The 23,495-nt window shown below is 38.4% G+C and overlaps 1 protein-coding gene across 1 annotated transcript in view; it reads right to left on the bottom strand.

Annotated features, from left to right (window-relative positions):
* LOC145396974 (ionotropic receptor 21a-like) overlaps positions 1–23,495 on the bottom strand; it is a 191,966-nt gene that overhangs the window by 142,514 nt on the left and 25,957 nt on the right. The window contains exon 5 of the mRNA XM_080270204.1: positions 2,576–2,721. Coding sequence (XP_080126330.1) covers positions 2,576–2,721 — 146 coding nt within the window. The remainder of the gene's footprint in view (positions 1–2,575; positions 2,722–23,495) is intronic.

The raw sequence follows: 23,495 nt of genomic DNA, 5'->3' as shown, positions 1-23,495 counted from the left end.
GTGCCGAACATTAATACACGTACAAAAAATTTCCCTAAACTGCATGGAGATGTTGGGAAGGTGGTGTGCCTTAAACCATCAGAATAAGATCTAGTTAGTATCAATTTCATGAATCTCCAGCAAAACGCCTGTCTACTTTTTTGCATTGATTTTGATATGTTCAAGTTTTTAGTCGTATTTTCCGTTGTTTCTCAGCAGTAAGGAAACACCTGCGATCTGTTTTAGCCTACCTTTTCTTCCATTGTCCTGGTAATGAAGTGTGGTGTGTTAAACAAAATGGAGTAAAATAAACATAACTAATGAAAGTACAGACCACCTACATCCCATCAAGATGTTCTGAATGCTATTACAAGTACTTAAACTTTTGATATAATGTATGAAAGTAAAAGGACGAGTTGTGTCATTAACCTTCGGAACAAGATCGAGAAAGTAAAACATTTAATCCCATCCCAACACTTTTTATGGCTTGCTTTTGTATACTGAACTTTTGGTTAGTAGTCATACCATTATCATGACATTTTTGGGTGCACTTATGCAGCACTGGTGACATGTAGAGGTGCACGATATGTAGGAGGACTACTAGGCTGAGAAGCCTATGCTCAGAGTCAAGCACATTAAAAAAAAACAAAAACATAATGGCATGTAAAGGAGTAAATTAAAATCAAGGAGTAGGGTTACTTATCACTTTGCTGCGTCGATCATATTCCGATGACTTTGACACAGCACCATCCTGTACATCGTCATGAATTTTATCAAATGTTTAGAGAGAGAGAGAGAGAGAGAGAGAGAGAGAGATACATATATAGATATAGAAATAGATATAGATATAATTGTTTTATTGATGTTCAAAAATCTCTAAGAAAACTCCTAAAGTTTTCTTTTTCATCTTAAGAGCGTCGGAGAAGTGAAGTGATTAATGAAAGCTCTGATTAACCCTCTCCAGTTCGAAAATTCTTTGATGAGCTAAAAAAAAAAAGAAAATAACAAGGAGAATCGGGAGAGTGCAACACCCACGTCTTGCAGTCGGCCCAAGATTGAAGTTTTGACCCAGCTCTGTAACTTGCACCTTTGACCCACTGCTCTCATTTTTTTTTTTTTTTTCAAATACTTCATCCTTGCGTAACCTTGAAGCCCACCAGAAAAGTTTCGTTCAAATTTGATCAGAAGTGTTTAAGTTGACCTTGCCAGGTGAACATAACGTTTGTCATATTGTATTCAAAACTATGCATTTTAATCTATGGCTGACTCCAAAGCGTTCCACCAAGTTTAATACAGACTAAATGACAACATTTTGAGTTAAGGGTCCAGTGTCTAACACAATCTTGTGACCTTAAATTTCGACCAAGTGTTCTTAAAATTGAAACAATTCTCCCTTTCCTCATCTTTTACCCTTCAAACAAGTTTATTTGTATCGAACCAAAACTGTAAAAGTTGGCAATAGTCCCTGCCTATTATATCTGAATCTTTAGGGCAGTATCTGCTCTGCATCCGACCCAGTGGAAAATGAAACAACACTGTGAAAAACCAAGGTGATCTGCTCTCCAGTTTCGAAGCTAGAGTATTCTAAGCCATAAAGAAGAAGAAGCAATAACAATATGGAGAAATCTGTATGTGGAAAAATGTGGGCTGCTTTAGGTATAGATAATTTTGAGGATTAAAGAATGTGCTTAAAAAGAATACTTCTGTGCTTAGCAGTTACGAAGCATATTTGTTGAGGCCTAAGCTTTAACAAATATAATGGCACATTAACACTATCCCTATACAGACTGTCTACTGATGCTCTTGTTTTCGACACAATAGCAAGTCTCCTGCAATCATCAGTTGAACCTTAACCTGCTTTATAAATCCATGGAGCTACTAATGCTAATTTTAAAAGGATATGTATTCACAGAAAAAAGTAAATGCCGTGTTGGGCTTGTAGCTAATGATAGAAAGGAGTCTTAAATTTTCAATAAATGGCCAGTGACATAAAAACACCATCAAGTCTCTAAAACAAATTTCATATGCAGATAGTTTACCCAAGTCTTCACAGAAAAGCCCTCAAATAGGTTCCTCAGTAATTTTTTTTTTTTATTTTTTTTTACAAAGCCGAAATGTACTTATATATAGTTAGTAACATGGAATGATATGTTAGCCAATGAATCTCTCGGTAGGAACTTATTTAAACTAAGATGTCTGTTTAATAAGTCACTCACATGAAGATGATGATCGTTCCCAGCTTCACTTTTATGACAGCTTTTGGCTCTTGTGTGACTGTTTTGTTTTCCCTTGCAGGAGACTGAAGCAAATGTAACGGATCTTTTTGAATTGCTGGATTGTTAACAGCATTAAAAAGCATTGTTTTGTTTTATCAGATACAGCAGTGCGCATTCCCTCAAACAAATCCTCTTAATTTTTTAAGCAATATGTATAAGAATAATTCAGTACGATCATGAGAATGTTGATTTATATCATCACAGCCGAATTATAGTAGCAAAATACATTATAATAACAGAAACACGAAACTGTATATTAGCTTTGGCTGAAACTGTTAATCAGAGCTACTGTACAGTTTAATCAAGTTACTTCCACTTACTTGCCATAGTAATCCCAGGCCTGGAGGTGTTGGTCAGCGAAAGACAGCAGATGTTGTGGACCAAGGAGCAGGAAGAGGTAGGCTCGACACAGCTTGCTGCTCCACGATGGTGTTAGCAGGTCCCTTTCATCACGAATCACAACCACCTAATATAGTGAAGCGCATTCTCATTGACTGGATTTCTTAGCATTTCGAAAATAAATTATGGGGTATTCTCGATGCTCTTAGGAGGTTTCGTAACACCTTTTCTTCACTGATTTCTTTTCCACATTGCAGCTTCACATATTGCTGTAATGTTGTATGTTTCTCTTGCAAACAGTGTCGATATTAAGAACATAAGGATAACATGTCAGAAACGGTTCGGCTGTAATATGCTAGTTAAACCACTAAGGAACGTGAACGTGAACAAGAAAGTAGCTTAGCAACACTGGACATATTGACGTAGTGGCTTCCCTACTACTGAATTTATGATAATGCTTTTATTCACCTGAGATCATCATACCCCTGAAAACCTAATATATCTGTAGCCCAGTGTTCACGCTACACATTACATATTGAATTTGGTAAACACTGGCAACACAATAGCTTCATAAGTAATACATTATCCAGCTCGATGTCTTTACTGATCAGTGATAACAAACATTTGTCAAGGCTTTGTGACACTGTACCTTACCCATATTGTAATAAAGGATTTAAGGTTAATGCTTAAGAAATATATCTATCTATCTATCTATCTATCTATCTATCTATCTATCTATCTATATATATATATATATATATATATATATATATATATATATATATATATATATATATATATATATATATATATATATATATATATATATATATATATATATATATATATATATATATATATATATATATATATATATATATATATATATATATATATATATATATATATATATATATATATATATATATATATATATATATATATTTCTTAAGCATTAACCTTAAATCATTTATCCCTGTACTGTTGTTTGCAAATGATACTGTGTTGTTGAGTGAAGACGAAGGGGAGCTGCAAGGCTTGGTGGATGAGTTTGAGAGAGTGTGTAAGAAACGGAATCTAAAGGTGAATGTAGGGAAGAGTAAAGTGATGGTCTTTGAGAGAGGTGAAGTTAGTGAATGTACAGCGAGGTTGGGTGGTGAGGAATTGGAAAATGTGAGTACGTTTAAGTACTTGGGTAGTGTGATGAGTAAGGATGGAGGTTTGGAGGGTGAAGTGCTTGAAAGGGTACAGCAGGGAAGAAAGGTTGCTGGTTCTTTGAAAGCAGTGATAAGAAACAGGGAAGTGAGCATGGAAGTGAAAAAGTTACTACATGACAGTATTGTGATACCAACTCTAACGTACGGAAGTGAAGCTTGGACATTGTTGGAAGGACACAAGTCAAGAGTGAGAACAGTGGAAATGAGTTATTTAAGAGGAGCCTGTGGAGTCACGTGGCGAGACAGGCTGACGAATGAGGATATAAAGGAGCGTTGTGGTGTGGATGTGGATGTAATAGGAATCGTTATGAGGAACACACTGAGGTAGTTTGGCCATGTGGAGAGGATGGAGGGTGAAAGACTGACGAAGAGAGTGTATGTGAGTGAGGTGGAGGGGGGAAGAGGGAGGGGGAGGCCGAGGATGAGATGGAGGGATGGGGTGGAGAGGTATATGAGAGAGGGGGGTGTGAGTTGGGAGCAGGGCAGTGAAATGGCGGGGGACAGGGCGACTTGGAGGCGATTTGTTTGTGGCCACCCCAAACGGGATTGAGGCGTCTGGCTATATATATATATATATATATATATATATATATATATATATATATATATATATATATATATATATATATATATATATATATATATATATATATATATATATATATATATATATATATATATATATATATATATATATATATATATATATATATATATATATATATATATATATATATATATATATATATATTTATATATATATTATATATATATCTATCTATCTATCTATCTATCTATATATATATGTATGTATGAATCTCTCTCTATATATTATATTATATATATATATATATAAATATATATATATATATATATAGAGAGAGAGAGAGAGAGAGAGAGAGAGAGAGAGAGAGAGAGATCATCATCGTCACCATCATCATCATCATCCGGACCTCCTTTGCCACCCAAGGACTGGGTGAGGAGTAGCAATGTCCAGACAGCACAAACTTGTCCAATCCAAATAGGCCACGCTTCCATTTACTCATCATTCAAGCCCCCGGAATCCTAGCTCTCCCGGATACGCCAAAAACATTCACGACATTCTGCAGCTTCACACAAATGTATCCGATTGACTCAATCCGGACACTGCCATGCTCACAAGGGGTACCAAATTCCCTGATCATGCACTTCTCCTCACAACATTCATCCAGCCAGCTTGATCTCTTGTCAGTTCCCTAGCCTCACCGACTTCCAAACCTCTCGTCCTCAAACACTCACCCATCATATCTCTGCACCTTCTCCTTGTCCTTCCCCGCCTCATCCCTCTGTCAAATTCATTCAGGTATACCTTTTTCACAACTCTATTGTTATTCATTCTTTCAACATGAGCATACCATCTCAGGACACTCTCTTCGAGTCTGGTGTCCACCGACTTCCTCACTTCACATTTTTCACGGATCACATTATTTCGAATCCTATCCACCCTCTGTATTCCACATATATTCCTCAGCAGTCCCATCTCCACTGCCCTTACTCTTGACATTTCATTTTCTTGGCACACCATAGTCTCACACCCATATGTTAAAGTTGGCACTAACACTCCCTCATGTAAGCCTCGTGCAGCTGCAACACTCAAGCCTCTGTTTCTTACCAAGGCCTTCATTGCACCAGCTACTTTTCTTCCTTGTGTCACTCTACTTTCAACTTCTTTTGCACATTTTCATCACTTTTCTACCACTGTACCGAAGTATTTGAACTCTCTCACCATTTCCAGTCTCTCTCCATTCACTGTGACATCATACTGGGAGTCACCTTCTCTCTCAGTAACCATCACTTTACTCTTCTCTACATTTACTCTCACTGCATGACGCTCACAGACATCAGCAAAACTCTGGACTAGCCTACCAAGTTCCTGTCCGGTACTTGCAAGCAGTAGGCTACCGCATCATCAGCATACAAGTTTGAGATATTCCATCTATCACCATTCATTACCAACTCCATCCCTCTCTCCACTACTCGTGTTTTTACTTCTCTCTTCACCCCATCCATATATAAATTGAACAACCTTGGGGACATCACACGACCTTGTCGCACGCCCAAACCGATCGTGAATCATTCACTTAGATGCCCATTAACCCTTACACATGCTTTGCTACCATCATAAAAACTCATGACTGCACCTAGCAGCTTACCATCTACACCATACATGCGCAAGAATTTTCCACAATCCCTCCCTGTTTACTTTGTCGTATGCTTTTTCCAGATCCATAAATACCATAAACACCTTACGGTCCTTCTCACAAACCTTCTCTGCTATCTGTCTCACTGCTCATACTTGATCCACACATCCTCTGTCACTCCTAAAGCTACCCTGTTTATCACTCACGAGGACTTCTGATATCTCATACTTTCTCTATAAAAATTCTTCCATTTACCTTCCCTACCACACTCAATAAACTTATGCCACGATAATTCTTGCATTCACATTGCTTACCTTTATTTTTGTACAGGGGTACAATTACAGCCTTTTTCCACTCTGCAGGCACAGTTTCACTCATCCATGCCTTCTCATATATCTCCAACAAGCACTTCATTCCATTCTCGTCACTACACTTAAGCATCTCTACATACACCTCATCAACCCCAGCTGCTTTCCCATTTTTCAGCCGTTTCACAGCACTCTTCACCTGTGCGAGTGTCACGTCTCCTGGCACTGCATTCGTTCTCTGCACACACCCCAACCCAATCATGTTTACAGCTGCTCTGCTTTCTCTAATCCCATTCATCAGGCTTTCAAAATATTATTTCCACCTGGTCCTTACTTCATCTCCATGGGTTAGAAACCTACCACCTGCATCCTTCACACCAGCACATATCTTTCCTCTTTCAGTTCTACATTTTCGCACTTCTTTCCAGAATAGCTTCCAATTTTAAGAGTAGTTCACATTCATTTTTTCTTTCCAGATCATCATTTACCTCTTTCTTTTTCCTCTTCACTAGTCTCTTTGCATGCTTCTTGCTCTCGATATAGTCAGTTCTTATTTGAACTGAACCCTTATCCTGCAACGATTTTACCCACTTCTTTCTCTTTTCCTCTACTGCTGTCTTAACCTCCTCATCCCACCATGCCGTACCCATCTTTTTTGTTGATACTCTCGCCACACCACACACCACCTTACCATTCCTAACTAAGCAATCCCTAAATGCATTCCATAGGCTGTCCAGATTCAATTCTTTCCAGTTCACTGATTCTAATTCGTCCTCTACTTTGGTCCTGTAATCATCTCCCATTTCTTTGATCCTCACTTCTCAACTTTCAGTCTTTCTCCCTGACTGCTCCTCTCTCTCTTGATCCACCTCACACCACTCAACTTGATCTTGCATACCACGATCATATGATCTGACAGACCTCCACATCGTCCTCTTACAACCCTCGTATCAGCAACCATTCCCATCATCGACCTCTCTACGAGCACATAATCAATCAGGCTTCTTTCAACACAATCCCCGTTTCCTCTATACCACGTAAATTTATGTGCATCTTTGTGTTTGAAATACGAGTTACAAATGCACAACCTCCTCTCCTGACACATATCCTTTAGTCGATTCCCATTATCATTTTCTCCTGGTACTCCGTAGCAACCCATTATGTCATCCTCAGGACCAGTGCCTACTCTTCCATTCATATCCCCCATCATGATCACTTTAAAGCTCCTGGGCATTTCTCCCACTACTTCACCCAGCTCATCCCAAAACCTGTCTTTCCCTCTCTCACTCCTGTCCTCACACGGTGCATACACTACAAGCAATGCCCCTTTCATCTTCCCAAACATGAACATGACATACATACACCTCGAGCTGACAAATTTGTTGTCTCTCATTCCACTCTGCCACACCTCATTCATCAACAAAGCAACTCCTTCCTTACATCTTCCTTTCCCATTCATTTCCGATCTTACACATTTCACACCCTCCCACTCCTCCACTTTGCACCCTTTCATCTTCGTTTCACACAATGCCATCACGGCATATCTCGCACTCTTGAACACATTCACCACTTCCACCCTCTTGCTCTCCTCATTCACACCTCTCACATTCCACATGGCCATGTGAGTCTGCCCATTTGGTTGGGGCCTTGGGCAGGTATTGGGCCCTCTGAGGCTTTCTGAAACAACTGCCATCATTAAGTGATTTTGGATAGGGGAATCTGGGGGACACTTAATCCTGCCAGAAACTCCGGTTACATGGTTACCACCCAGAGTAGTAAATAAATGGGTTCCTGGGTACAGGAAACCATTTGGCTTCTCACTCAGTGTAGAGCTCATATGACATGACTCTAAATTGACTGAGTGGATGATGAGCACCCCCACCTACCACTAATATATATATATATATATATATATATATATATATATACAAGTGCTCGACAAAAGTATTGCGCGCCCTGTGTCCTTCCTACGAAACTAACCTTTCAACTATGGAAAAACATGTAAATAATGCATTATAATTATCTTTAATGCTTGGTAGGGTATCCTTTGCGCTTCTTCCCGGACCTGAGACGTCATGGAAGTGAAAGGGCGAGGTTCCTCAGGTGCTGGGGTGATATACTTGCTCAGGACTCACGAATGGCTGCTTCCAGTTTAGGCAGAGAGCTCAGGTCCTTCCTCTGGAGATTCTTCTTTACGAGGTACCAGAGATTTTCTATCAGGTTGAGGTCTGGGCTATTGCCTGGCCAGTCTTTCATGAAGGAGACCTCGCAGTCACGAAGCCAGTTGGTGACAGATTTGGCTTTATGAGCAGGTGCACTGTCCTGCTGAAACACTCGCGCACCTGTGAGCTCGAAAGACTCAGGTAAATGATCACAAAGCAGCTCCAGTTAAACGTCCTGATTCACTCTGCAGTTCTTGGGAAGCACAACAAGCTTCCCCAAACCCTTCCCAGAGAAACAACCCCATACCATTAGTGAATCAGGGTGTTTAACTGTGCTCTTCACTTAATGGGGGTCAAGTGGGTCACTACCTCTGCGCCGGTACACGCGGGCTCCTCGGTTACAGGTAATGGTAAACGTTGCCTCATTAGACCACAACACTGACAACCATTGGTCGTCACCCCAGGTAAGGTACTTCTTAACAAAGGCAAGTCTACGAAGTCACTGGTTATGTGTAAGAATAGGCTTTCTCACAGGCCTGTGGCTTGTGTAACCAAGTTCATAGACTCTTCGAGAAACCGTGCACACTGAAACCTTGGCAAACACTTCTGGTTGCTCTCCTTAATTTTCCTTGCACTCACATGAGGATTAGATTCCACTGCACGTTTTAGCACATTAACAGACCTCGGGGAAGTTTTCCTGGGCCTACCAGACCGTGGTTTCCTTGTAGGAACGTCACCAATATTTTCCACTCGGTAAAGGGCACACCACCTCCACACTGTCGACCGAGCCACACCAACCAGATCACTAATTTCCTTCGTGGGGTGGCCTGCCTCCTTTATAGCAATGATCTGTGATATTTTTTCACTAGACAATTAACAGATAGGGACCATATTAAAGTAGCGAAAGCCAAAACACTGCGGTTCATTAGGTAAAAAATGGCCCAATAAGAGAGGGAGGAGCGACCGGATTCCTCTCTCTCACGCAGCCTGCAGGCAACTGAGGCGCCAGCCAACCAGTGCACAGTGAGGCCTCAGGCTGCTGTGATGTCATGTTAGCAGCCAAAACTTCTGGCTCAGTTTTTTCTCCCAAAAAAGGGTGATGCTATTTTCGCCAAAAGTATTGTGCGCCTTGATATAGGCACGCAATACTTTTGTCGAGCGCTATATATATATATATATATATATATATATATATATATATATATATATATAAAATCTCTTCAGCAGTTTGAGTGTCCACTGCAGGACCAGCCTATCCCAACCGAAGCGGAGACGATATAGCTAATGTATCTCTACCAAGTGGCTTAGGCTGTCTGGTAGAGATTGTATGTAGAGTGAGAAGTGCTTGTAAGTGTATTGTAGTGTTGGAGTGGTTTTGGATGTGTGTGTAGTCTGTTAACCAAGTGTAATTGGCCCGAGCAATCCAACTAGGTGCAAGCATACTTTATAGTATGTGACACTGGTTCAACCACAGCACCCCTGATGCCTGCCAATGCAGTACATGGGCAGAAGAATGCTCCCAAAGTTTATTACCCTGGTGGGGCGCGAACCCTCGTTCTTCAGTGTACGAAAACGCACACTTTACCACTGAGGCTCCATATGTATATGTATATATATATATATATATATATATATATATATATATATATATATATATATATATATAATATATATATATATATATATATATATATATATATATATATATATATATATATATATATATATATATTGGGGTTATAACTGTTTTTTTTTTTCAAATAGAAGCTAGCCTGTATCATAAATTGATGAACTTTTGTTAAAAAAAAAAAAATCCCTTTCAGTTTTCAAAAACTCTCAACCCCAAATAAAAAAATGGATTACCATATATTTAACGTTACCATACATAAGATTTATCACTCTCTTAATCTTTATATAGATTTTTTAAAACTTTATAATATTGCACAGAAGATTCTAGAACTGTTTAGAACTTTTTAGAACAGTTTGTAACGTTCTAGTGTGGTTTAACATTGTTTAAAACATATTAGAATAATCTAAATATTATAAAACGGGACACAGTTTTCAGCATCTAACAGTTATCTTCGCAGTGTGCAGGTGAACAGTCAGCAAAATAATTGCTTAGTGTGTTACTGTTATATACTAAATATTTTCGTTTTTCAGACAACCATGATGTCGCACAAACGAAGTGATACTATCGTACAGAAGAACGAGGATGTCTGGACCAATAACTTCGTGCGGATCTAGGAGTCACATAGAAGAGGAATTGTGGCTTTAGAAGAATCTTTATTAGAAGAGAAAATGCAGAATGCCAACCCAAATGCAGGTTGTTGGACGTAATCAGTTTCTTGGAGCAAAAATCAAATTAAAAAAAGAACGAATAGTCGAATTTCCAAAGAGGTTACAAAATTATGGGAGAGTAAATTGAACTTTCCACATGTGTCAGATCAAGCAATACAAGCAAAGCTTGACAAGATGCTAAAATCTTACGATGAATGTGTCAAGAGGGGAAAACATGATGCCCTAAATAAACTTCTTGATATCACAAAAGTAAATGGTCAATGGTTGTCCACTGAAGATAAACAACTCTACCACGTACAAGTGCAAAGCAAAGGAGAAGTGGGGTAGGTCAAGTTGCAAGTAAGGAAACCATTCACGCTTCAAAAAGACAAAAACTGCCTGATGAACCTATATTACCATCAACATCTTGCGATCTTTCGTCTAGTGGTAGTTGCACTGAATCTGGTGATAGCTAATACAAGGATAAAGATGAGACTAATCATCCACCAGCCAGAAAACACAACAGAAGTAAAGTTGCACCTAATTTGGTGACATACTCTGGAGTATCGACAAATAAAGCTGCTAAAATATGCAAACAAACAGTTTGTTAATGGAACAGAAGAGATCCTCGATAAGTCAGGATGGAGAGATGACATGAAGTTTTTGTACCATTTAAAATGAGTGTTTAGATTCTTTGAAGAAAAAGATCATTTTCCTTTTATTAATTTTCACAAAATTCCAAATGTCAGTAATGCGAGATGGAATTCAAGAGCAATTTTCGCTATCCTTGCATTCATTCTTATACCTACAACAAGGAAGACTTTGGAGAAGATATGCAGATTCAATTCGTACGAATAGGCAGAGTACTAGTTTACTAATCAGGTGTACAATGAAAATGACTTCAAGAACTATGTCAGAAACATTAAAACTTTACAAGTACTAGTTTACTAATCTGATGTACAATGAAAATTACTTCAAGAACTATGTCAGAAACATTAAAACTTTACAAAAAAGCACTAAACTCATTGCAGAGTCACTGGAAGCAGGAGCCATCATTACTCAAGATACCAAGAAGTAATCAGTGCAATGAAAGTGATGCAGGAACTTTATGCTGCCTGCAGAAACAAAGCCAAACTGCAACTTAGATTTTTTCTAGGTAATAAACAGTGATTTTTAGTATTACTGCATTTGTATCACCTCTTTTGTTATATATATATATATATATATATATATATATATATATATATATATATATATATATATATATATATATATATATGCAGCGAGAGAGAGAGATGGGTAGATAAATACTGATAGATACATAGATATAAAGATATACAGTACATAGAAAGACAGACCGATAGACAGAAATAGATAAAAAAATTTCATTATAATATAGTGTATAGTGTTCATAGTGCACCACAGACACGGAATAATGCACATAATGTAAACATAATATGTTTTAGTCTGCTGTTACAAATAAGAGCAGACAACAAGACTCCGCCCACCTGCTCTCAGTTGTCTGCCAATGAAAGTGACTTGACACACCACCACTCCTCTCACACTCACCACCATCCAGCCTGTCCACAATTTGAAGAGAGTTACATCAAATTCTTTGTTTATTTCAGCCGTTATGATCCTGATTTCATTACACTTTATTTTATTTTAATTTTTCAAAAATAATCCCTCCCACACTGGTGTAGATTTGGAAAGTAGCCCACAGTTTAAGGGTTAAACTAGCATTAACAAAAACAGAAGTTAGGCTGGGTACCCATATGTTGTTGATGTGTAACTCTTGCGGCATTCTTCCCCCACCCCCAACCTCCAATCACCTCCAATACCGTTGTTGTCATTGTTGAGATGTTGCTGCTCCTGCAATTCCTTCTTCAAAACCTAAGTCAAATCCTTTGATGTTGCTTTCATTCATGTCATGCTTTATCGCCATTTCAACCTGCCTCCTTCCATGCTCTGTCTCTAGCATCTCATACTTCTTGGCATACGTGAAAATGCGCTCCTTTCTGGGTGGCTGGGGTTGATCACGTGGCATGACTAATAGTCAATGTACTCGGTCGACACTCAAGCACAAAAAAATCATTCTGCATAATGCATGTACAGTCGTGGTAATAAATAATCACATACCATTCGGGACCCTGTGCCTCAGGCCGCCTCCTTCGTGTGTGGCAAGTCACAGTGGAGTAAGAGGGGCTGAGAGGGAAGGGCCAGAGAGAGAAGGGAAGGTGGGTGGAAGGACAAGCGACAGTGCGAGGATGAAGTAAAGGAGGGGAGGAGGGGAGGTAGAGGAGGGAGAATGAAATGCCAAGTGGTTGGTGGTCACATTATTTGTGTATTTTCTTTTATTCAGGGCATGACAAAAAAGTCAGTATTCCGTAGATAATGCTGCATTGAAGTTTCGAATACTTGGGTGAAGTTATATCAGATGATGGAGGAAGTGAGAAGGAAATTGTAAGAATAATTGGCATAGCTAAAGAAGCTTTCGGACGAATGAGAAAAATTTTAACTAACATAACTATGGATATGAGGACACGAATAAGAGTGTTGAAATGTTTTGTCTGGTCAACGCTATTATACGGGTGCGAAATGTGGACAGTAAAGAAGAAAATGAACACCTGATCTAGTGTGTTTTCTGTAGCCGTGCTGCTACTGTTGCAAATACTTAGATATTTATTAACCCTTCATTAGTCCTGTGGGGTATTCAAAAGTGGTTAGTCCAGTGGGGTGTTACAACACCCCAATACAAAAATACATGTAGTGTAACTAATATGTAAAATATACTCATATTGCTCCTTCAGCATATCTCTGCAATCACTAATGAAAAGACTGAATGCCTTGTAGGTGATGTTTATTATTTTATAATAATAAAATACAATAAATTATATCAATAAAAAAATAACAAATGGACTCATATCTCATTTGTCAGGTAAACACGCACAGGAAAATACATTTTGTGATTTTTATAATCAGTATAATGATAAACAATATGAAATATAAGATAAAAAAAAATCTATATCGCAATATGATATAAATGGTTAGTTTCATGGGGTGACTGGACATCCCACTGGGGGGGGGGGAGTGCCCCTCTCTCTCACTACAGCAGAGGCAGGACTAAACCAATCCACATGCTCCCTCCCCTCATTGAATCAGGAGAGTACTGGAACGGAGAGAAATATTCAAATTACCAGCTAGGAAATATGAGCTTTTAAAGAAATTTGGGGTGCCAAAACACAGCACCTGACTAACGAAGGGCTAATTTGGTACGAATTTACACGTAGTACAAGAATATAATGGTTTTCACACAAAAATATAGGCGATATAAGCATTGCTTCATTCACAAACACATGAAAATTGCCAAATTCTTGCACAGTTGACTCTCTATGACTGTTGTTTCAACTTACATTCTATTTTTCAACTTACATTATACTTTTCAACTAACATTATACCAGTTTCCACCACAGGCCTTACTATTATAGTGAGTGTCATAATATCGCATATTTACAGGCCTTATTAGCCTAGTAGTATCTCAAGCACACACAGTATCAGTAATGTACTAAAATATACTAAGGTGTGGTAGAGAAAGGTGTCCAGTGTATGTGTACCAAAAATCATGTGCGAATTTTGAAAAATGTGCGAACGACGGACCTTGCAATAGCAAAACGTGCATTGTACGTTGTGGGGACTGAATATGAAACAAAGTTGCAACGTGCATCGTATGTTGTGGATACAGGGCAGGCTAAAGATCTGAAGCATAATCAGGAACTATACCGAATTTTGGTAGACACCTGATTAATACTCATATTATGTGTATATTTGTAAACAGAATGATGCTTCCTGTGTGTTACTGACCATCCATCCATCCATCATCCAATCCTAGATTGCCCCATGAGAAGCGTAGGAGCCCGGGGCTAGGCAGTTGGTCCCGACATTTAAGATGAGAGTGACCAGCCTCACTCATCCCTGAGTGGCATTACATGAGCAATCAGCCCCAACCATCTCTTGGATATAAACCTTCACCGGCTCAATCCGATTGGAGTGCAATAATTACCCACTAAACCACCAGGCGCCAAAATTTGGTTATATGGTTACCATCCAGCATAGTAAACGGTTTCCTGGTGCACAGGAACCCATTTGGCTTGTCACTCAGTGTAAAGTCACCCACAGGCTGAATGAAGGAAAGAAAGAAGAGGGAGTGTAAAGTCACCCGTAGGTAGAAGGACAAGGAAAGAATGAAGAAAAGAAAGACAGAAGAGAATGGAAAGAAAGAAGGATGGAGAGGAAAGGGCATACACCCAAGAGCAGCACTACATCGAGTGAGTGGATGGTGAGAGCCCCCACCTACCACAAGTGTGTTACTGACATGCGACTTAAATAGGACTGGTTCAGACATATAATGATGTTCATCATCCTCAGTATGACATTTAATAGATCCTGGAATATGAAGGATGAAAACAGGGCTCACAGGTTACTCGTTGCACTACCTTAAGGACTAGCTGCTTTCTGAGAAAAAGGGACTGATGTGTTTGTTGGACTGAAAAAAGTGATGCTTTTCTTACGAAGGCTGACAAATGTTTTTGAAGTTTTGAACACATTTTAAACATTAATTGACGTAAGAGTGCTTGATCTTAGAATGCAATGTCGTACTTGGATTGATGAACTAAACCCTAGCATTATGGTAGTGCTTCAAAAGCTTATGTTTTGTTTTTAAACTGCTTCACTTGTAAAAATATAATTTTCTACTATGTAAATACTCATCAACACATATGGCTACCTAAGCGATCCCCAAGTCTCTAATCCCTGGGGTACAAATAGTACCACAATATCATCTATATTATAATGATCCAATATCTGTATGTTTGTTTGTCGGTTACTGTAACACAACAAAAATGGCGCAAAAGAACACAATTTTTGTTAGAGCAAAGTATCGTTAAAATGCTCTGACTTGAATAATAAAACAATTACCAGTCCAATCGGGCCACCGGTTCCCGAGTTATGACTCATTTCTGGCCTGTTGCTTCAAATTTGGTATTTACTTTTAGTGGATGTCATGGATTCGTCCTTGGTCCGGCATTGAAATTGCCAGCACGACAGGAGAGAGGAGTGACATGTCTGTTGTATTATCATTCTCGCTTCTCCTTCCACTTTATACTCCTATAATTCTATACTATAATTCTATAGTATAATTTAGTGTCATAGCAAACACTGCTGTCCTGCGTCTCTCTCTCTCTCTCTCTCTCTCTACTCAACTGGTGTCCCAGCAGAATGAAAATAAAGGAAAAATTCCTCGTTATGTCTCGCTCATGGCATGAATAATTCAAATTTATATTACTTTTGACTGAATATAGGAACTGACTTGATATTGGACAGAGGCCACCAAAGGCGGCCTTTAAGCGAGTACATTCTACTTTTGTCATGCATAATGAGAAACACTGGTCATATTACGAACCTGTTTTGTGCAGCTGTCCACCTGATTTATCTCCACCTTTACTGCATTTACCTGACAATGCTCTGAGGCAGCATCTCTTCCGAAGTAATGAAACGTTCCTTGTCTTTGGTTATGCTCTATTATGTAAACCAAATTTTTTTCCTTTATCATATTTTTCAACATTCTGGCAATGCCATCTGTTTCAACACCTTCAAAAATATCATTACCCAAACATGATGGAACATCTGCATTGGCAACATCATATTTTAATACAGTGAAAGTTGAATAAAATTAATGCCCTTCACATTACTTTCAACATATTCTTTGCAAGATGCTTTACAGCTAAGTTATAATTCTGAACAGTTCTCTTTTCATCAGTGCAGAAGAGATAACACTGAAAATATGTAGAGGTAAACAAACAGTATCAGCAAGAATGTCATACTGTGCTAAAATGTTCAGGAAAAAAAAAATATTCCATAAGAGCCCAAATTGACACTAGTAATGAGTCAAACTTTAACCCATTACATTTTTTTTTTTTTTTTTGTAATTTTGTACCTGTACCTTCAAGTTCCTTCGTGTATACTACTAAATTATGAAATCATTTTATCATGGTGAATATGCATAAAGGTTAATCCTTTACACACACACACACACACACACACACACACACACACACACACACACAAAATAAGTAACAGTGTCTTGTAAAAAAAAGGAGCGAAGATAAGATCTAAACTTGCCAAGTGTCACATATACACAATAATTTTATGTTTTTGTCTTGCAATAGGCAAGTAGACTGGAAATTTCAAAGCATTTTATTGCAGTATTAATATTAATCAGTAAGGATTATCTTTAGATAAATTATTTTTGAAAGCAAGTCCATCTCCAATATCTCTGAAGTAACACTCACCACAAGAAAATTAAAATCCTGATGAAGTGGTCAATTAGTATTCATTCCACACGGTTTCATCTGCAAAGATGCATTTAAGTGCTTTAAAAAGTGGAACATACTGATAACTGCCATCTTTATTCTGTTCAGTCAATCACAGCTGTTGAATATATTTATTTTTTTTTTCTTGAAAAAGATGTTTGTGCAACATCCTGTACTTAATGGTCGGCGATTACAGTAAAGAAGCATATTGGATGCCTTCAAATCTTTTTTTCAGGATACTGAATCCCACTGGGGATGTGTAAACTTCCCATGTAATACGAAATTCCAGGGTAGTGAATATTCTAATATTCTCGACGTATATACTGAATAAGTAATGATGCCTGCAAGTATCTGATCGGTATTTAAGATAAAATGACGCAATACTTTTCTCATATAATACATTTTCCTCTGCACTAAGGCCTTCTTGATAATTTTGTATCTTCAGAGTCACACTTATGATCAGGTGTCAGACTGACACCATTCAAGAGATTGAACCCCGTTCAACATACCATTCCTTCAGGAAGGTCCTGTAAGTTATGATAACAGTGATGTCTGTTTGCAGGTACTGATAGTTATCAATTATATCTATCTGTTTATCTAACTATCTATATAGCTATCTGTCTGTCAATCTATCTCTCTATCTATCTATCTATATCTACCTTTTTTTTTTTTATGTGTTCGACTCTGGGCATATGCTTCACAGCCTGCTATCAAGGCCCAACAGTCCTCCTACATACCATATACCTCTTCATGTCACCACTTCGGCGCTAACACCCACCGTCCATATTGAATACATGCTAGGGCTGTCTCATACAGGACTGGTGTATTGGTATTAGCGGGGGTATTTTTACATGTTGGCGGATCTTCTGGTAGATCAGTAAAGCTTGATTTAATGAAATTCAAATCCTTAAACTGTTCCCTGCCCCAGCGAGGATTTGAACCTGGGTCCGTTAGAACGGCAGGCCACCTCTCTACCAATTGAGCCACGCCTCCCCTATATATATATATATATATATATATATATATATGTGTGTGTGTGTGTGTGTGTGTGTGTGTGTGTGTGTGTGTGTAATCTTTGTAATAACCAGACGTCCAATTCCCGGACGCCCCAATTTCCGGACATTTTGGGCCTGGGCCTTTGGGACCCCAAAATGCCCCCCAAAAAAAAAAAAATACAAGTTTTTTTCCCATCCGTTATTTGAATTTGGTATGTGGTGCCGAACAACTGTGTTTATGCACGGCCACTGGCCCCCTGCTGTTCCTCCCCCCTCCCCAGTTACTGCCTAACTACCATCGTGAGTAGATGCTCATCGCAATGGATGCTGCATGTTCTCTTTTTTGTGAATAAACAGTGAATAAACTGCAATACCTCGCCACTAGACCACATGGGATTTTATGGTGTTGTGCAGTGTTAAGAAATTAGAATTTAGAGTGCAAAGGATAGATGTGGAGTGCAAACTGGTGGTTGAAACTGGTGTGGCGCAATTAAGAACAGAATGTACAGTGTTAAACAATTATAACTCATAGTGCAAAGAATTAAGTGCAGCACAACACTGGATTACTGTACGGGCTTCAAGAGCATTTTCACCACTGCCAAAGCGGCCACAGACGTGCTGTAAGTACCCTGTTCACTGTTAAATATTTTACATACTCATTTCAAATTCCTCATTTTCTGGTTCCTTTTCATTTATTTCATGTTTTCAGTCCATTATTGGTGTGAATAGGGTCTTAAATAGGTGCTATGCATGTCCAGTAGGGAGTTATTTAGGTGGCTTTCAAAGTTAGGCTGGGTTAGAGTCCATAAGTACATTGTACCTGTCCAGGGGGCAGGGGCTCAATATCCGGACGGGCCCAAATTCCGTACATGCCTTTGGCTCTGTTACATCGGATATTGGGAAAATTACTTATATATATATATATATATATATATATATATATATATATATATATATATATATATATATATATATATATATATATATATATATATATATACACACAGATAGAGAGAGAGTTGGATAGACATAGATAGACTGATAGATAGATATAGTTGGATATATATATATATATATATATATACAGTATATATATATATATATATGTACACATAGGTGAGCAGAATCAAGGTACAAAAGTACCGAGTTCCAGTACTGAGTTACAATTCGAGTACTGGTAGCAGTAGTGTCACTACTTTTTTCATCATGTACTGAAATTGGTACCAACGGTACATTTTTAAGCATATTTTGTCGGTACTCAGTACCGGTACATTTCATTTATGTATATTCACACATCGTGTGATTTAATAAAAAAAAAAAGTGAGGAAAAGGCCTACATGGGAGTGCTGCTGCTGACTCTGGCATGTGCGTCAAGAAATTAAAAGAGGTGAAGGAAAGAGCCGATCTGTCGGTGTGCTTGCCTCTAGTGAATGCAGTGATTGGGGTGTGGAAGGCAGGTTCGGCCATCGTTTCGAGGACATTGGCTGCCTGTTTGCTGCTGCCTTTCATCCCCAGTTCAAGCTATCGTGGTTGGCGTGGTTACCTGAGTCTGCCTCCTACGACATAGAGATAATGAGGAGGAGGGTTGAGAAGAAGATGGTGTCACTACTGGAGAGCAAGCTAGAGGACGTGGAGAGCAACACCACTGATGATGATGACGAGCAAGATGTCAAGGATGAGTTTTTCGAACCCCTCTATGTAAAAGGGAGGAAGAAAAAGGAGACTGGGATAGAGCTAGTAATGGATTTTTTGGAGAAACCCCAGAAACATAAAATCAACAAGGACTGCTTACCTTGCTAGGTTTTCAGAGACTTATTTGTAACTTATAACACACCAATACCATCTGTTCTGTGGAAAGTCTGTTTTCATTAGGGAAGGAAGTACTCAAACCAAAACGGGCGGGACTCAGTGACTGTCATTTTGAAGTGCTCATTTTCCTAAAGGGCAACAGTGAAAAAAAAAAAATGCACTGTGTAAATATTAATCAGATTATTGTGCATGTAATGACACGATGTAGTCATAAAATTGTGTTTATTTTGATAAACACTGAACTAGGTGTATAAGAATGTAAAATACAGTAGCAGGTTAAAGTTTAGTGATCTATACAGTATACTGAAAGTAAAGGACAGAACGGTTGCTAAACCTTATGCTTTAGTCACCCCTTAGTTAATGTGACTGTGACAATTGACTGACAACATCTTTCATCTCTCCTCAGGTCCGGCTCTTTTGACAAGACTTGTCTCTGGGTCCTCAGTATGGTAACAAAAATTAAAAATCAATACTGAGCAAGTTTATTTTATTCATATTCATGTACCGAGTACCGAGTACCGAGTCAGTACTCGGTACTTGTTTTCTTGTACCGGTACCGGTAGTGACACTACAATTTTAGGCAAGTACCGGTAACGTTACCAACGGTACTTTTTAGGTACCGGGTGCCCAGCTCTGTGTATATATATATATATATATATATATATATTATATATATATATATATATATATATATATATATGCAGAATGACTGTTTGCAATATACCATCAGTTCGATTAAACACTTTTAAGAGCGAGGCCTTGTTGCGACCTCGCCGCTGCGGACCTAAAAGGTGTGAGAGTACAACATATGATGTTATCTTTCGGATTCCCACACTCCACTAACACATTGCAGCATAGGCGACAGTGAATTTAACATAATGTAGCCACTATTGTTGATGATGTATGGCTGCATCAACCTAAATTAATTGTCGCCCCCACTGTAGTGGGTCGAGGTGTGCAAATCTGAAAGGAAACATCATCATAATGCAGTACTCTTACACTATTTATACCCACAGAGACGAGGTAGCTACGATGCTTCGCTCTTAAAGATGTTTAATCGACCCGGCAGTACATCGCAAAATTTCACACTGCATAATTGCCGACGATCGTGACCACATTAACTTAAATTCATTGTCGTCCTCACTGCAGTGGGTCAGGGTGTGGGAATCAGAAAGGAAACATTACTATAATAATTATGTGGTGCTCATAACCTTTTAGATCCGCATTGGCGATGTGACTGCAATACCTCTCTCATGGAGGTGTTTAATCAAATCTGATAATATATATATAAATATATATATATATATATATATATATATATATATATATATATATATATATATATATATATATATATATATATATATACCTAGGCTGCTTCCCCAAGGAAAGGGAGGTAGCCGAGACAGGACGACTCACTCTCCATTTACTCATCCATTCAAACACATTCATTCGCATCTTAGCCCCAAAGGGAGAACGGACAGATCCTCACCGCATCACACCGCACAAGGGTCAACTGCGCAATGCAAGCAGTGACATCCGCAGCAGGGCCCTACAGCAGAGTTGGTTTACCCCTGCCACATCATAACAGACTCATCCCCTTACCCACACCTGACCTATATATATATATATATATATATATATATATATATATATATATATATATATATATATATATATATATATATATATATATATATATATATATATTACATATCTTGTAAAATCTGCTTCCAAGAGATTGGGTGTGCTAAGCCGACTCCGCTCTTTCTTTACCCCTGCACAATTGTTGACTCTATACAGGGGTTTTATCCGCCCCTGTGTGGAGTACAACTCTCATGTGTGGGGAGGCTCCCAACATACAGCTCTTCTCAATAGGGTGGAGTCAAAGGCTTTTCGTCTCATTAACTCTCCTCCTCTTACTGACTCCCTTCAACCTCTGTCTCTTCGCCGCACTGTTGCATCTTTATCTCTTTTCTATCGCTACTTTAATGGTCACTGCTCCTCTGAACTGTCTGCTTACATTCCTTCTCCACTACGACGGGCGCGTAGCACCCGTCTGGCAACAAAATCTCATCCTTTTTCTGTCCAACTCTCTAATGCATGAGTTAACCATTACTCCCAGTCTTTCATTCATGCAACAGGTCAGCTCTGGAACTGTCTCCCTCTGTCTGTATTTCCTGCTGCCTATGATCTCCAGTCTTTCAAAAGCAGTGTGTCCAGGCATCTCAAAATGATAGGATCTTGAATTTGTCTCTCTGTTGTATTTTGTTTTTCTCTTGGAGGGAACTGTTACTGCGGGCTCATGGCCTTTGGTTCCTTCTTCCTCGCATAATATATATATATATATATATATATATATATATATATATATATATATATATATATATATATATATATATATATATATATATATATATAAACTAATTAATTTCAGAGTGAATGCTATTTCCTTTTGTATTATGCCATCTTTAATGCTTTCATAATTCTTTCAAGTCATCAAATATCTGTTCACATATATCACTTTGACATTGGAATGCAGTATTCGTGATAATTAGTCTTGTGTCTGCCTTCATGTCTGTATATGGGCTGATAATCCTGTATTTGTAGATAATTTTCTCTGATATGGCGTTGCTGGATACTCAAAGAAAACTGTAATCATTGGAATGTATTTAGCTGTGAGTAATGGATCATAATATTAATCTAGAAACATGACAAAGAGAGAGCATGAAAATACTGAATCCGTCGAAGACTGGCCTGCAAGGATAATTTCCAGGTTTGTTTTGATATACTGTACTTAAAATTTAGACATAGTATCTAATAATCATAGGCAACGTTTAGTAGTTAAATAATCTCAATTTTTTTCTTTCAGATCATAATCGATGTAGCAATAATTCTTTTTCATATTTGCTAATGAGAATCCTTTGATTTTTACTTTTTTTTTTTTCGGATATGACGAGCTTTTGAAATATCTCCCACATCCCAAGATAATTACATTACAATGTATTTGGATATTAAATTACCCTGGCCCAACTTAACCTAACCTACATCCAGAGCAATTTAGTTCTAAGCTCGACCTCAAGCAATTCAGTCTTAACTAAAACAAACTCCAACCATACCTTAGTTATCGGCCCCAAATTCCTGAAAAACAAGTGCTAGAATGGGAGACACCCTGTTACGCAACAAGGCCGTGGCAGAACTGAGTTGCCAGCCTGTGACTGGCTAGAGCCAATTACGCTGACTTAAAAAAGAAAGTATGCCTCTCTTCATACTGATTTCAGACGGAAGTGTCATGGAAGAAGAGGTGTTGAAACAGGTGATGTCCAGCACACCCAAAATAAAAATTTTTGTGTGTGTGCAATAAAGGAACCAAAGGCCAAGAGCCCGCAAACCGTTCCCTTCAAGAAAAAACAAAGCAATACAAAAGAGAGTCAAATTCAAAATCCGTTCATTTCGAGATGCCTGGACACACTGCGTTTGAAAGTCTGGAGATCATAGGAAGTAGGAAATACATACAGAGGGAGACAGCACCAGAGTTGACCTGTTGCATAAATAAAGGACTGAGAGTAACGGTTAACTCTTGCA

Source organism: Coenobita brevimanus, chromosome 40 (genome assembly GCF_032717465.1).
Source record: "Coenobita brevimanus isolate Jiangsu-jjx chromosome 40, ASM3271746v2, whole genome shotgun sequence".
NCBI classification, from domain to species: domain Eukaryota; kingdom Metazoa; phylum Arthropoda; class Malacostraca; order Decapoda; family Coenobitidae; genus Coenobita; species Coenobita brevimanus.
Note: the sequence above shows the minus strand (reverse complement) of the source record. Positions and strands in the feature narration are given on the sequence as shown.